The 16,579-nt window shown below is 39.9% G+C and overlaps 2 protein-coding genes across 3 annotated transcripts in view; one reads left to right on the top strand and one right to left on the bottom strand.

Moving 5' to 3' along the window:
• sfswap (splicing factor SWAP) overlaps positions 1 to 7,556 on the top strand; it is a 53,756-nt gene extending 46,200 nt beyond the window's left edge. The window contains exons 14-17 of the mRNA XM_087141218.1: positions 626 to 766; positions 1,480 to 1,504; positions 1,925 to 2,122; positions 2,791 to 7,556. Coding sequence (XP_086997344.1) covers positions 626 to 766; positions 1,480 to 1,504; positions 1,925 to 2,122; positions 2,791 to 2,850 — 424 coding nt within the window. The 3' untranslated portion in view covers positions 2,851 to 7,556. The remainder of the gene's footprint in view (positions 1 to 625; positions 767 to 1,479; positions 1,505 to 1,924; positions 2,123 to 2,790) is intronic.
• A 659-nt stretch (positions 7,557 to 8,215) lies between these two features.
• On the bottom strand, positions 8,216 to 16,570 carry LOC147798221 (uncharacterized). 2 transcript variants are annotated; one of them, XM_087140848.1, is made up of 4 exons: positions 16,525 to 16,570; positions 13,895 to 14,517; positions 12,699 to 13,143; positions 8,216 to 12,115 (listed from the first exon to the last, which is right to left on the bottom strand). In XM_087140848.1, exons 2-4 carry the CDS (start codon positions 14,436 to 14,438, stop codon positions 11,941 to 11,943), a joined length of 1,164 nt encoding a protein of 387 aa, XP_086996974.1. In that variant the 5' UTR covers positions 14,439 to 14,517; positions 16,525 to 16,570; the 3' UTR covers positions 8,216 to 11,940. The 2 variants fall into 2 exon arrangements, with proteins under 2 accessions (XP_086996974.1, XP_086996975.1); XM_087140849.1 differs by having other exon boundaries at positions 11,978 to 13,143.
• Positions 16,571 to 16,579: the final 9 nt, after the last annotated feature.

Here is a 16,579-nt window from a genome sequence, read left to right as displayed (position 1 = left end):
TGCGTTTTGACCGCCCAAAGCATAATTTAAGTTTTCGATCAGTCAAGTTATGCCATGTTCAAACGCTCTGACAAAAACCAAACTTAAGGCCACCGTATATATGGCCATTTTTGAGAAATCTCCTGTCTTGTTAAGGCTGGATCATACTTGCCAAATCTCGTTATGCCAGATCAAGTTTTCTTGGTGTGAATTTACCAAAGCTGAATGCATTACAGCTTCAGCGAATTTCACTGCACTTGTTTTGTGATTCACTGCTGTCGTCACCACAGGCAAAGATCGTCTAGAGGCGCAAGATAGAGAACATGGCCAAAAAGGTGTTATCACCATGGGCGCCATTCGAGTGTCAACGTTAATGTCAGGGGTCCGGGTGTGCGTGCCTGTTGCGGTGTCTTGGCGCCTGCGCCTGTTTCCTTTACATAGCGCATTCACACACGCGTATTCACAGTGAAGTTACCCTGTATAATCTTTGGTCACAAGGCCTCTGGTGGATGTTTCGTCACGTTTTTTTTTCATCGTCCAATCCCACCCAGGGTTTTTATCCAGTTCCATCTCTCTGTAGAAATGTATCAACATTATCATTTGTTGAGAGTGACCGTTTGGCTTGATTTGTAATCTTTTTTCCTAGGTCACTGTCCCCAGAAAACGGACGAGATGTAACGCACATGTCCGTCACGCCTTTGATCCTGGATGCTGCCCCTCCCCCTCCTGGTATCCCACCCGCCCCCCTCCGTCTGCCACAAGTGCAAAACCCTCTGCGAGATGATGGGTAATGGGCAATTTGTTGTGAGGTTTCACCAGAATTGTGTTGAAGACTGTTAAACCATATGCTATACTTTGTTAAAACTCTTCTCATGGTGAAAAAGACACATTTCAATGAAAAAAGATAGTAAATTGTGTATTTCTACACTAGCAATTTCGAAATATACAGGCATACAACTTTTTCAGAGATCAGCTGTTTCATAGTTTTCACTTCACACTCATGCCATTGAAAATTGAAAAACACCGTACAAAATCTTGTAAGGATTAGAATTTCCTCTTTTTTTCTCAAAGTCCAAGTTGCATGCCTGAATATAATCTTTATTGGATCAGACTGTTTGATGGACACTTTATTCAAGAAAGTAAAACTAGTTATGGGATAAAGTGCGGTCTCTTTTTTGGCAGTAGAAAGAGATTAAAATCAAAAGATTGTCATCATATGGGCTTTAAAGACAGGATTGTTATAGTCAGAACTTCAACAAGAGGCGAACTTTTTAACTTGTTTGGCCACTGTCAAATTATGTTTAACCACTTCCTGCCGGGCGACCCGTTTTTGAGTACATAGGCTTTATATGCAGAGCCGGGGAGCCCGGAACTGGGACAAAAGAGTTGGGCCTTATAACAAAAGACTGTGCTCAGCACAAAAGACTGAGCTGCTGGGCATTACCGACATTTTTTTCGCTCTCAATAGTGGAGATAATCCAGCTTTTTTTTTTAACACAGTATACCGCTGTTTGAGGCATTTAGAGCGAGTGGATTACCACCGGGGACAAAAGCTCTCCACAACCGCAGTGATGAGCCACGCAGCACCACTGCACGCTAATCTAGCCCCTATTGAAAAGAAGTCAGCAGTGCACTGTGCTGGTTTCGGGAACAAAAGAATCTTACGTAACACCGCACAAGCTGGGCTCTTTTTCCAAATATTCAGGAGTCAATGAAGGTCACCTGTCAGCTTTAGAGTAGTGCTCAAAGAGTCCTTCATGTAGGTATAAACTGCCATTCAATGAAATGATGAATTTTTGAAGAATTTTGAAGACGGAAAATCTTGAAAAGGACCCGGTATGTTGTCTTGCTCAGGAAAAATCCACCCGGCAGCAAGTGGTTGACATGCATTTTCATAGTCTGTTTAAAGGATACTTTGGCACATGAGATCTATTGAGGTAGTTAGCTGTATAACTATAAACACCTTGAACTTGATTTCAATATGAATTCGAGCATTCACAGTTGTGAATATTTATTCCTTTGTTTCACGTGTCTTCCTTGTAGCAGTATTTCAAATTTGTCAAGGGACCCTCCAAAAGAGATGTCAGAGGAAAACAGATCTTCAGCGACAGCACCAATGACAGCAGATATGAGCTTTCAAGATGTAAGTGCAGCTGGCTATGTATGGGGGCACACCATCACTTAGCTGTCCACTGTGCTATCCTATCTTTTCAGTGTTTTCAAATGCCAAAATGAAAGCTAATGCTGCTTACCAGAATGTACCAGAAGAAATGAGAAATGTTACTGCTGTATATTGGCTGTTGGTCAATGTAATTTTTGGGAAAAAAAACAAACACCCAAGATTAATGTAACTTCTGAGGTAGATTTGTCAGGAATTTCCCCTCAAGATTTTCCTGACTTTATGATTTTCCCAACAATCTGTTTTAATATCTGGAAAATCCTGAGTTTACAATTAAGACGCTTTTACATATAACAGTTGACGTAGCACACAAGAAATATGTATTTTAAGGGTTGCCTTTGGGCAAACACAAATGCATACCATGGGCCGTATGCTGCCGTGTGGGGCACATTAAACCTCTGGTGATTGCCATGGATATTTCACTTTCTTCCAGTCTCACCCCTGAACTTAACTTAAGGTTTTGCATTGATCAGTAAAATGCAGGTGTCACTTGCCTTTGATGTTTGTTTGGCAGTGCATTGCATCCATTGAGAAAGGTTGGCCCATTTCATTAAATGGAGCTTGATTCGGCAGTCTTCCAACAATCATCTCTTTCTGTCTCTCCCCATTTCCCTTGTGTCTCCGTGTCGCAGACGTTTCGGGCCAAAATCCGTGCAATGCTAGCTGCCACCAGAACATTTGAGCCCAGCTAGCAGTTGGAGGGGCAGCCAGCCGACGAGGGTTGTGAAAGGTTAGAAGGTTAGAGGTCAACAGACATGCAGAAGGAAATCTAGGATCAGACTCTCTCAGGAATTCATCCCCAGAATAAATGTGTGTGAATCATCCGAAAAAAAATTGAAGCATGGCTAAAATTCTTTTTACTAATACTTTTTTCTTTGCCTTTGTTTCAAAACTATGAAATAGTTTATTTGGCAACAGGTAAAAAGCAAATTTTGTTCGCTGCAAGGGAAAGTTGCATTTTTTTGGCAGAAAGTTTGGTTGAGGTAAATTAGCTGGTAACCGGTGAAAAGCCACAGCTTATGTGTTCTCTATTTTCCCTGGTAATCATAATTGAGAATCTTTACCAGAAGTAATGGCTTGCTGCAGGTATTGGGTATTGTAGTTGAAAGGCCATTGTTAGCGGGAGAAATAATTTGTTCACATTTCTATGAAGTCTGATTCATAATGGTAACTATGTTCAGTTTGTAACCTGTGCTTACAACTGGAACTTATAGAGTGTTTTATTTCTAAACGCAGTATCTGCTTCAACAGTGTGTGCATTAAATGCACTGAAGTGATTTTTTCCCAGGGAAAAATCACTGTTGCTATTGAGAGTAATAAGCATTAGTCATAAATTTATGTGAACCTGTGGAAAACACCTGCTTTTTTGTTTCTCCAGCAATAGTACAATAAAACTAAATTTACTGCTTTCAGTTGAACGGTTTTTGCTACATTTACATGCTGTTTCTCCTGGAATTTCAACTTATTACATGTATGTGAGAGTTCCAATCTGGCAAGTGCTTTGAAACAAAGACAAGATTGGTTCGAGGAATGCATAGGTGATATTGTCCCACAGTTAGTTGAATATTGGTGTTTATATTGAAAAGTTGCTTGTTTTTCAGAAAACTTACACAGTAAAGCCAACTGCAAGATAAATGTTGTACTGTGAAGGAGCTGTGGCACCAGACTTGTGCTCAAGCTTTATAATGTTTACAGTAGTCAGGTCCATTCGATAATCCACTGTTTGTAGTGATTGAATGTATAGGACACAGGCAGTTTTGTCTGTTGCAGAAGGGAAGAACTCAGTTCATCAAGTCTGCAAACTGTTCATAAAATTACAGATCATTCCAATTTTATAAAATTCTTCTGAAGAACTTCTATTAGCATTGAAAGTTTGTGGGCGGGGAATTTTTATTTTCTTTGTAAGTAAAGTTCCTCTTTTATTGCTCTTTGTTTCCTTTTGATATTTTTGTACGCGTCCTCGTGGAGTTGCTCATAGTTTGTTGCTTCCCAAGTAACAGCCTCTTTGGGTACTTTTAATCCATTAACCATTTGCTTTTAGGCAAGAATTTGCTTAAAATACTGATCATGGTAACCTCTGGATAATCCTGGAGATAAATATATTTTCCAAAATTGCAAATGGAAATAACCTGCTTCAGAAATGGCACATTGATCACAGAATGCAATTACCTGAAGATTGATCTTTTGACCTTTTATCCTCATAGCTGGTTGCTGGGCATGTGACCTCATATCAGCCAATTGTCAAAGTTGGCCAAAGCCTGTGATTCTCATGTCTTTGACTCTAATAGTGCTTTCTGTCTCTTGGTGTGAAACACTTGTATTAGGTACGAAGCTGTGCTGTTAACATTGCAAGTGTCTGAGCATAGAGTCTGAGTGAAGCGAACTCAGAAATCAATGTCATGTCAACTTTGACATTTTTTAAATCACAAAAACATGTTTGTAAATTGATCACAAAGGCATGCCAAAACTGCTCACACAATTCACTTGAAAATTGCCTAGGTTTTTGTCAGAATTTGACAGGTCAATCTTTGGTTGGAAATGGATGGCTTTGTTCATGGTGTCTTTTGGCCTTGAATAATTCTGGAAAAGTTACGGGATTTTCAATTAATTTCAGGCTTGAAAAAGAAAGCGGTCAATTTCTAAACAGTCTTCAAAAAAAAAAAATCAAAAAGTGTGTGAATGTATCACCTGAATAGTGGCCAGTCCTTTCTTAAATGTTGATTGTGAACAGTGGAAATTCTTAATCGGAAATAACAGATCTGAAGCTTTGAGATCTTTAAAATCATACAAAGTCAAGCTGATTCGTAAATATTCATTGTAGATGTTGCAAAGCAAGAAAAAGCATGATATTTGAAATGACAGATATTAGTTTTTCTTTAAGAATGAAACTTCACGTGTAAAAGAATGCCCAACTGTTGCAGTTGTTGAAATATATGAAAGAGTTTGTTTCGACGGTTTTGAATGAGGAAATTTCCAAAATTGTTTTCATAAACTAGGAAGTTGGAAAACGGGGCAAAAGTTGCTTGAAGTGGATTTGAAAAAAAATGCATGAAAGAGAAAGTTGCATTTTGCAATAAGACAGAAGAGGAAAAGAATTGGTTAGATTTATCCAACAGTCAGTTTATTTCAAGGAAAGTATCCTGAGGAAAAGTAAAAGTTCAGTAGGAGCTTATAAATATTGCATGAAAATGGGAAGAGAACTCATTTTACGGAGTTTGCTATGCCTGTGGAACCTGGAGTTATGACTGCAGGGAATGGACAAGGATTTTATGGATTTTTTTTTTAAGAATTCTTTGGGGGAGTTATTCTTGTCTGGATACAATGATTCTTGATTTTTGGGAAATGGGGAGAGAATTCATGGTATGGAGTTTGCTATGCCTGTGGAACCTGGAGTTGTGACTGCAGGGAATTGACAAGGATTTTATGGAATTTTTTTTTTTTTCAGAATTCTTTGGGGAGTTGTTCTTGTCTGGATTACAATGATTCTTGATTTTCGGAAATCTGAGGCATTGAGAACATTGTTTGACTAAGGGTTTGATCGAAAGGAGACCTCTGCAGATAAATCGTCTGGCAATTATTTCTCTCTATTAACAATAGCCTATTGCTTGTGACTTGTTATGTTGTTAACCACCATGGTTCCTTTCAGAGAGGCAGATGTAAAGAGAAATGGGAAATGATTGTGATGAGATGGCTGTATTGCCATTGTCTCTCAAAAGTGTATATTCCAAGGAAGTTGCACAAAATAATTTTGCAACTTTCTGTTCCGTGTTTGTCCTGGGTCTGTCCCCGGTGTTTAGGAGGTAGAGATCTTTGAAACAGCTAAGTCAGTTGCTTGTAGCAGAAACAGAAATACCTGTTGCCAGAAAGAAATGTTGCCATAGAGGCGTGATGCAAGACCATGTGCTTCAGCTCAAGAAATTTTCATCATTCTTGAGATAAAGTTGAATCAAAGAAATCAATCATTTAGTTGTCTTTTTAGGGGTATGTCATGATTTCTTCCGTGTTTTCAGTTAGGCAATAAAGCTTGTATGCATTGGAACGACTTGAAATACTAATGTAAAAGAAAAATGGTGAATGGAAGTTTGGCATTCGTTGGTTATTTTTGAGAAACTTTTGCCTACGGTGACATTGAAGAATCTTAAACCTATGTGCATTTCATCAGTATGTGGTGTGCATATGTACATGTATCCACTTTTTCTGAGTAATTGAAGATAGTGTTTATGGTGTTTGAAATTGTAGGAATGTTCTTTACACTCTGAAATTATTGGATCAATTCTTGAAGGAATCAGACAAATTGCTTCACTGGATTCACTGTGAATTTATTACTGAATACCTTTGTTACGGGACAGATATCTTTGTTTTTAAAGTAGGAAAACTCAGGTTTAAAAACAATAATAAAAAGAACGTGTGTGAAAGAAAATTAAGTATTTTGTCTTGTCTTGTCTTATTTAAATTTGAAAGAAAAGTGAACTCCATTGAAGAATTTTCTCTGGTTATCCCGAGAGATCGATCAAAGTAAAGAAAATTGTACTTGTTGCCTTGGACATGGAAATACCGGGGACATTATGTCATGTATCTGCTTAGCCAGAAAATAATTACTAAGCAAAAACAGCATGAAACCCATCACAAGCAATACACCTGACATTGAGCTGTCTTTTTCCCCCCCTCTGTTCGCGAGTGCACTTGGCGGTTATATGAAATTGGTCAACCTTTACTGTGGATTATTAAACTATGGATGAAAATAGATGAATTGTAAAAAGAGAAGGGAGTGTACATTGTTTTGACAGATTTGTTCTTGTGGCTAAGTACACAGCTGTGGTGAACTGTTATAATGAAACTGATTGGATGTGAATGGGGCTTCCCTGTAATCTGTCCTGCATATTACACTAAAAAAAAAGAAAACAGGAGGGTAGGAAATGAAGGGCCAGGAGGACTATCCATGGAAGCCAACAATTTTGATATGGCTGTGTTGTTACAACAACTCTCTGCTGGCAAGAGATGAAAGATTCCACCTCAGTGCATAAAAACAGTGTAGAAATCAGTTTCACAAACCTGCCAAGTGCTAGAATTAAACATTCGCTTAACCAAAATTGTTTACCGTCCAAAATGCCTTTTAGTATGTATTTGCTTGTGGCTGGTTCTCTGCCTATTCTTGCTTAGCATGTAAACTTGCTCAGCAAGATTGTCTGCCTAGCAGCTCTGTGACATTTAACTTGGTTACCAGACCAAATATTGTAATGCTTGATGCTTGTCACAAGTCCCTCACCATTTTCGAGCAGTAACTTGGCTATTTTTTTTATAGCAATTCTATGAAATCAGACAGGTTGGTTTGGTTTGTGCACGCACTCTGCAGATGGAATATATATATTAAACCAAACTTCGCTTTGTTTAAAAAAAAGTGTCCTTTATTTGTTTATTTTGGCATGCTGTTAGCTGTAGTACATGCACCAACGTCAAGTCCATTATTTTTTGGAAAACCATAGAATTGACTCGTAATTCAAATCTACAGGTTGTTGATGGGAAGGTAATGGGAGTAAAGTTTTACTTACCAATCAGCTACAGGCAACATTGACATGTGCCTTTGCTTTGTGTATGTATGTAATGTCAGAAGTGTAAAATAGGGATTCATTTCACCATGCTCTTACTGTCTGTCGTAAACCACCCCCCCCCCAATCTGCCCATCGATTCTGTCTGGTATGTTGACGGTGAAAACACTCTTAGGAAAGACTGCATCCAGTGAAAACTTAGCCTGAATCTGGCAACAAGTCTGGTGCCCCAAATTAGCAATGATCATCTGAATTGATTTGCTGCATGGGTACACGTTTCGATCAGACTGATGACGAATCTGGTCTACATCTGAAGGCCATTAATTGAAATTACCAGTTACATGTAGTCAGGTGCACGGATCTTATTATAGCATGAAAGTGACATCTCCAATGCACTGATGCTTCAGAGGGTGAGTTTATCATTTTGCCATTGAAGTTTGAGTGGTCTTTGTCCCAAAATATTCTTTGAAATAAACAGTCCTGTTGTATTGAAACACAATGACAAAAGCTCTTAAGACACGTCCAAAACATCCATTTATTTCCATAACAGACTTTGCTTCCTCCATAATATGATTCGGTGAATATATAGACTGCAAAAGCCTAAAACATAACAAGCAACGGTAAAAAAATGAAAGAACTCAGACGCAGTAACGGAAAACCGTAATTAATGCAAAGTAAAATATATATAAATGAAAAGACACTTAAGTATAAAAATGCATTCAAAAGAAAGGTACACATTCTTACAGTTGCTTGCAACAGAAAAGCTTCCCGACAATATTTTACTTGTGATACTTTTTCTCACCAGTAACTCTGTCTAAGGCCAGTTATTTAGTACAATATGCCTGCATATTGCCTTGTTTTTATTGTGAGGGGGCCTTCTTGTGTATGGAGACATTGAGCCAGAGTTCATTGAAACTCACTGTATGGAAGGATGTAATAACATCCTTACAGCAATACCTATAAGCAGTAAACACAGAAAAAGCACGCCAACCTCAAGTGATATCACAACAGTCCTTGTACAGCCAATATATTAACATCTGTTCATGCGTACCACGGAATATGGTTCAGTCAGGTTAGTACAATCCGTCCACTAGAGGTAACACAACTATTTCTACTGCTAACCACACAAAAGCAACGCTAATAAAACTAGGTCCAGGTTAACAGTTGTCCACCCTCTGCATGGAGCTACATGTACTATAAACAAAATGATGCACACTGTATACACTTCGCTTGCAACAGGAAAGTGCCATTACTAGGTAAGTTGCTTAAAGCTATCTTGTGAGAATCTTTGAAGTCTGGGTTCAAAAGAGTCCAAAGTGTCTCCACCTGAACATTTGAGTGGCCCGTCTCGGAATTTCAAGCTAGAACAAAGTGTACTTGTATGCCACCAAAGAGGTATCATTCACCTGATGAATAAATTAATCCACCTGCACTCCACTTCATTTTTTCTGTTAATGTGGCATTACACTCTTCAGAATAAAATACATACCTTAAATAAGAACAAAATATGTACAACCTCAAATAATTATCTATTTACACATAAAATATTCATCACTAACTTAATTAAAAATACCCTTCAGGCTCAAGTACTGCATCAGTTTTTTTTTTTAAATTTTGAAATTCTTACTACCATTTTCAAATGAATATCATCTGTTGGTCACTCAACAGTACACACAGCATGTGCGTAAGCCATGAACATACGGACCTTACATTTTAAATCTACCTTTACTTTTGTTCATGACAATATTTGACCGAAAATTAAGTCAACCCAATTTTTCCTAAATACCGTATCTCTAGCCACTATGCCAAAAAGAGCTGTCAAGCAGGATTGCTTAATGTGTTGCCAAAGCAACAGTAAAGCTGGTCACCAGCCACAAGAAGTGTAACACTGCATGGAATTTTGGTTGGTAACCTGTTTTGCGTGTCTTAACATTTTTTGCTCTGCATGGCACTCCCCTGACCCTGCATTCAAGCTGAACTGTAACGGCCATTGCTAGTAATGAAAACAATGATTCGCTACACACACGGCACACACTACCGACATCTAACAAAAGAAGCAAGGTGCAATAAGTGCACTGTGTTTCTTTTGTTAGATGTTCGCAGTGACATGTATTGCATTTCACGTAATCTTATTTCATAAAGTCGCTGTCAAGTTTAAGCACGGTGATTGTGCCTTCACCTTAACATTTTTGTACATTATTATGATTATTATGATTCATTTCAGGCCTTTTTAAATCATTACTGTTTTAGACTCAATGTTAAAATGTTTTAAGATGGCAAAGATTTTTTTAATTTTTGTAATTACCTTTATTCTACAAATAATGTTTATGACTGAAATGGTAAGAATAATTTCATGAAGTGACTGATGAAATGCTCAGTTCCACGAGGTTCCAATTGGAACCAAAGATTTCATCTGTCACCTTTCTTACCACTACACGGTTTGTTTTCTACAAACCGGCATAAGTCCTCCTCTGTTAGAAGAACCCACCTATTAATGTCCATCGTTTTGCAAAACAGATTAGTGCCTGACATGAATGAAGCGCTATCCACTCACTGGTAGTGTCGTGCAATGTTAGACTTGCTTCTGTCCCTACATTATTTTTTTCTTTCTTACTGGGAATGAGATACATGTCTATGAAAAGGGATGGAAACTAAGCAGTAAAATGAGATGAAGTTCTATCAAATGTGTTCCACTGAATGGAAAAAATAATTCAATGACACGTGATCAACGATCCACCAATCAGATGACAGGCATTTATGCAGGTATTGTATAATAATTATTACTTTTGTATCTCATTGGAAAACTGTGTTTGGACCGATTCAAAAACATTTAAGGTGAAACTGAATGATTGATCCCCCCCCCGGAAACTCAGAAAAATGCGTTCAAAGCATACAGTATATGCACATGTACCGTACTTCCATCATTTCAGGCTAATGGTAAAAGTGATGCCTTTTCCACTGCAGAATGAGGACCAGTTAAAGTACGTGTACACTGTCCATGTAAGCCTCACCTGTAATGGCAACTACTGTTAATGGCTACGGATATTCACTTCATTGTACCAATGTCAAATCTGAGCCACTGCCTCAAAACAATTAATTGGAACATGGCTTCTTGATCATAAAAATGACCTTAGAGATAAAATGACATTGATTATCTTATAGATTAAAAGATTGACGCACATGTCTAACAATACCTTTCAAGGAAAACATGGAATACTGCATTTTGTAGGTCAACTTAACAATGTTGAATACATTTACTTTACATGATGTATTGACCATTTGAATGGCACAGACATTTTCAAACAAGAATACAACTTAAAGTATCCCATAACTCGTCGGGTGCCAGGAAGAAGGTTGTAAGCACTTATGACCTTTTGCCGGGAAGCATAATCGCTTCAAAAAATTTTCCCGGTAAAAGGACGTATTGTATGTATGCAACTGTTTTATTTTAATGAAATATAAAGATTTCTTTGCAAATAGTTCCAAAACCATTTCCCAAGTCATGTGATAAGTTGTTCAAAGGTTGCTTTTTGCACAGCCTGTGTTGATTTTGTAGTAAATTTTATCCGTTTTTACCAAATAAAGAGAGTGTGTTTCTTACGTCCTTTTACCTGAAAATTTTTTCTACTGTAATCATGCTTCTGGGCAAAAGGGTGTAAGTGCGCTTATGACCTTTTGCTGGGCACACAACGAACTGCGAGCACATCTCTGTGCCAAGGTCAATGAAATATTACTTTGGTATTTCATAAATATTATCTTAATACTGCACTCATACCATGGTAGTTATTCTCACTAGGGGCCATTCAGGTTCAATTTGAGGGCTGAAGGCAAAGGATATTCACTGGACGGTTCACCAAACCTGCTTAACAGGTGAACATGATAACGCATGAGTTTCACTAGAACCCAGTCGCAGGCAAGGCACAGCGCATTACATTTTGATTGACCCGTCAAAAACTTTTGGGTCAAAACTTTTTGGCATTTAGGAAATCTTTGTGCTTAAAGGTTCCCGGGAATTGAGCTTATTCATACCACAGTACATACAATTTTTGAATTTTCTAATTTTTCACATATCTCAACACTTTAAGGAATACACACGATTGGCATAACTTGCACTGTGTAGACAGTTTTGAATCTGCAATGGAAAGGTCTTCATCTCAATTTTCCTCTTCACAATTTCCCAGCTTGACAAAAATGTTTTACATGATGTTGGACAAATAATACTGTTTTGTTTCATTTTTACTGAATACAATGAAAAAGTTTTCTTTTCTGCTGATAAACTTTCTCCGTCCTCTCTAGCACACTACCTCTTGTATAAGGACATGGGGTGTCACTCATACTTATACAAACTCTCCAAGACTTTTCTTTGCGGCGGAAGAAGTCTTGCACCAAAACCCAAAAGTTTGGGTTGTGCCTGCAACAGATCAAGAGGTCATAAGATTTGATTGCGAGGGTCAAATTTAGAATAGGTAAGCTTGGAATGTGAAAGAGCTTCTGCCACAGCTTTGCATACAAGCTCAGACTGTGTCTTAATAAGGCATTACATTTTTCGGCACACATGAATTTCAAAAGAGAATGTCAACAACACCAACAACTGCTTAATGTACATGTAGATATGGCATTTGAATTGCCCGTATCCAAGCTCTGTTCACTTCAACCACAGATTGTGTCAATTTACGAGATGAAAAGCGTACTGTACATGATCATTTACGTGCATGCATGAACCATCATTTGTTAGATCATTCAGCCCCACATTCCTGGTTCCTTCGAAATTCTCCAGGTCGTTTTAGGAGCATTTTGCAGGTCCGAGGAAGAAGAGCTAAGACTATGCATTTGTAGGATTTGATGTGTCTTGGAAACTTGAGGTACATGTACTAAGAATGTGCCATTGATTTCCTACAAAGTAGAAGATTTGGGAAGGTCCATAGCAGAAAAGCCTGGAGAGTTGTGGTTAGAAGTATGAATTCAGTGACCGGGACACCCGGTTGTCCACGTACCACTTGACTGACCCTGCCTCCTGGTACATGACAGTGCCCAGCATGACGCACAGGATGCCCCCAAGGCTGAGCCAGGACACTTGATTGCGGAAGACCACCAGAGAGACAGCCACGTCAAGCACCACGGCTGCATTGCCTAGCACCTGCAGAGCCACCGGCGAGGTGTAGAAGGTGACCAGGAACGTCATCAGGTTGTAGCCCACAGCGCACAGGCAGCTCATGAGGAGCAGGGCCGGGAGACGGAGGGTCACCATGGCCGGCCACCAGGGGATCCCCGAGGCTGTTGCTACTGGAGATGGGGCAGCAGTTGAGGTGGAAAAGGAGGAAGGGGAAAGGGCAGTGGGCTCCAGGAACAGGGTGGCCACTAGGAGCATGGCAGAGCTGGGAATGGACATGTGGTAGAGGAGGCGGATGGAATCGATGCGTTGCTCCTTGAGGAGAACACCTGTGGAGGGAAGAGGTGAAAGACATGGACAGAGACTTGGTAAAAATGAAGAGAAGAGTCTAGGGACAGACATGAGGGAGGAATGAATCAGCATACGCAGTGCTCTTTAAGATTACCAGAGAGGAAAAGGGAAAATGAATGGCCATTGAACATTAAGAGTTGTCAAAAGTAGGAGCAGGTATGACATGGAATAGAAATTATGCATTTACGCATTAATGCGTCCTCAGAGGGTAATAGTTTTGTAACACTCGGATAGGCTCAAGTAAACCTTTTGTGCATTCACTGTAAGTAAATTAAAATAACACAGTCCTTGAGACATCATCAAAGATTGTATAGTGCCGTGTAGCAGTACAAGATGGATGACTCGGCCAAAAAGTTGTTATTACCATGGGCGCCATTCGAGTGTGGACGTTAAGGCATAGGCGCCTGCGCCTGTGTATTAACATGCACTGCATAGGCGTAGTCCAACCCAAATGGTGCCCATGCGATAACAACATTTTACACTTATTCACGGTGAAGTTCCCCATCTTGTGCTGCTACGCAGCACTATAAGATCTTTGGACACCATGGAGACGCTGGCAATGCATAACCTCTGTGGCTGACAAAATGGCGGGGATAATGTGACTGCACTGACCTCCAGTCACAGTGAAAAGACATATTAAGATGAATTTCAGGTCCATGCAGTGCTGAACCCAAGAGCAGGTATAGTTTCTCTAAGGGTAGGAACAGATCTAAACAGCTATATTCAAACCTTGCAATAAACTTTTCAGCGCTCTCAGTATGGTAGCCCCAACTGCTGCTAAAAAGCCATAAACATTGAAGTTGACTTCTCCCGTAATGCACAACATGCTGCCGAAGCACAGAGGCACCATGGACATGTAAACATAGTTATTGACTGGTCGCTGAAAGAGGGCCCTGGAGAGGAGGACAGTCACCAGCGGCGACAAAGCAAAGACCATCTTCAGGAAAGAGATGTAGAGGTGACGGAGGGCAATGTTGCCCAGGGTGACGGCTGAAGTGAAGACCACGCTCAGCACCAGGATCCTGAGGGTCAACCCGGGTGGGAGCTGCAGTCGGGCATTGCCCTCCCCGAAGGCCGCCCCCAAGGGGGTGTAGCGGAGCACCACTGAGCCGAAGAGGCAGGCCGAGAGCATGTGAAGTGTGGTGAGGAACACCGGGTAGCTGAAACGCTCCTCGTTGAAGAGCCACTTGTTGATGTTGCTGAGTCCAATACTGGCCAGGATCCAGCCTGACATGACCAGGTAGGTCATGGTTCGGATGTGGGGCGTGGGCATTCTGATAGTCTAGTTAGATGTTAATTGGTTAACTTAAGCCCAGATCAATCATGCTGTGATTAGTTATGCAATGTGTGCCCTGTGAAAGAAAGGAAAAATAAGAGTCGCCATCATGCACGTTGGCAGGATTTTTTTGGGGGGGGGAACAAAGCAGTCATCAGCAGAAAACTGATAAACCATTAAAGAAATTTATGAGGTCATTTTTAATTTCTGAGGTGTTTTTAAGCGAATTGGTGAGTTTCTATTTTGGAAAGAGTTCCATGTCAGGACATCATTTAACACCTTGTGTACAAATCCTATGAGACTAGTCTGCAAATTTTAAGTGTTTTCTTAGTAAATACCAGTAGTTTTTAGTAAACATTTCAGTGTTAACCACTTGCCACCGGGATTTCCGATACTGGACACGTATTCTTTGTATGCATGGCCGGGTCTCCGAACTCGGACAAAGGAAACAGGGCCCTGTAACAAAAGACCGTACTACGAAAAAAAGACCAGGCTGCTGGGAATTATCGACTTTTTCACTCTCAAAATGAAGATAATTCAGCCTTGTTTTGAAACCGTATACCAGGCTTTGGGGCATTGAGAGCGAGCGGATTACTACTGGGCACAAAAGCACTCCACCACCGCAGCGATGAGCCACACAGCACTGCTGCACGCTAATCTGGCCCCTATTGAAAAGAGGTCAGCAGCGCACTGTGCCAGGTTCGTGAACAAAAGAAAATTACGTAACACCGCACAATCTGGGCTCTTTTTACAAGGCAGCAGGCCTGGCTGAAATACTCTAGCGTCAATGTTGTCTGTCAGATTAGAGTAGAAGCCAGACAGTCGTTCAGGTGGGTGTAAGTGTCCAGTAAAAGAAGATAGGAATTTGTAAAGAATTTTGAAAACAGCAAAAAAGGATATTTATCACGCCCCAGCATCATCAACATTGATAACTGCCACCGGCGCGAAGTGGTTAATATGACTTTTTAGGAAACGTTATCACTCTCTGATGGTTATTAACAAACCAGTAGGCCTATTCCCAGAACTGTAAGCCACACTCCGGAGTGTGGCTTACAGTTCCAGGGTAATAGTATACACTACTGCAAGGTAAATTAGTGATGTCCATATATGGAGCTCTTACCCCCATTTGTTACAATTTTTCCCCCTTTTTATTAACCCAGGGAGCTTGTGCCCCCTTGCATGCCATGTCCATATCCCACAATCAATAAACATGATAAAGTAGACAATAATTTCTAAATACAGTACATGGGGTTGGCTGATTACAATGTGCTTCCAGATGATCCTGTCAAAAAATCTGAGTTTACTTCCACTTTTTAACCATTCTTCCAGAAATGTGAATAAGACAAAAAGGTGATCAAATGATGGCACTGTAATATGACAGCCTAATTCTGCCTTTCCAAGCTCCTAGAGGTGGACAAACTCCATACTATTTACTAAATTCTTAGTTTAAGGGATTGATTGAACAAATAATAAACATGTCTGCACGAATCACACTTGACAGCACTGAATACATGTAAATGTATTATCATCATCACTTACCATTAGAACTGTGGGGTCCGACATCCACTCCTCTCCCTCATACGTCGGACCCCACAGTTCTGGGGGTAATCATCACTCTGTGAGATGTACTTGACAATCAAATTTTAAAATTTCAACATGATTAAATGATCATGATCAATTTCATACATGTTATAGGAGATGGCAAAGCAAAAATGATACGAGTCCTAATTCCATGGAGATCATTTACTAGCATGATTAGACATGTTAGACCTGTAAACAGGGCCCAACGAATACTCCTCCATACACCGGAGGAGTATTCGTCGGGCCCTGTTTACGGGTCTAGATCATGATCATCATGATGACGAAAAGTTACTGATCACTGCACCTCGGACTAGTCTATTTCTACCTCCATGATCGTTATTAGGCCTATACCTTTTATATTAGAATTAGCATGGACTGGCTGGAGGTAGGAAAAGCTAGACACAAGTACAGGGAAAATACATGCATCTTTTTTCACATCTTCTTCCTTTTTAATTCTAAGCTGTTCCTTCTTCAGAACTGAACATATTCTTACGCTGCATACCTTAAGTGACAGCAGCAGGCGATCAGTCACATTTGACAGTACAGGCATGACAGGC

Source organism: Acanthaster planci, linkage group LG09 (genome assembly GCF_054643075.1).
Source record: "Acanthaster planci isolate LZ-2023a linkage group LG09, COTS_SCS, whole genome shotgun sequence".
NCBI lineage: Eukaryota > Metazoa > Echinodermata > Asteroidea > Valvatida > Acanthasteridae > Acanthaster > Acanthaster planci.
This window is presented reverse-complemented; position numbering and strand designations above follow the sequence as displayed.

Coding starts and splice junctions, on each gene's coding strand:
- LOC147798221 (XM_087140848.1), bottom strand. CDS start 14,438: ATGCCCACGCCCCACATCCGAACCATGACCTACCTGGTCATGTCAGGC. Junction 13,144..13,894: donor GCTGAAAAGTTTATTGCAAG/GTTTGAATATAG, acceptor TTCCCTCCACAG/GTGTTCTCCTCAAGGAGCAA. Junction 12,116..12,698: donor GAGGCAGGGTCAGTCAAGTG/GTACGTGGACAA, acceptor GATCTGTTGCAG/GCACAACCCAAACTTTTGGG.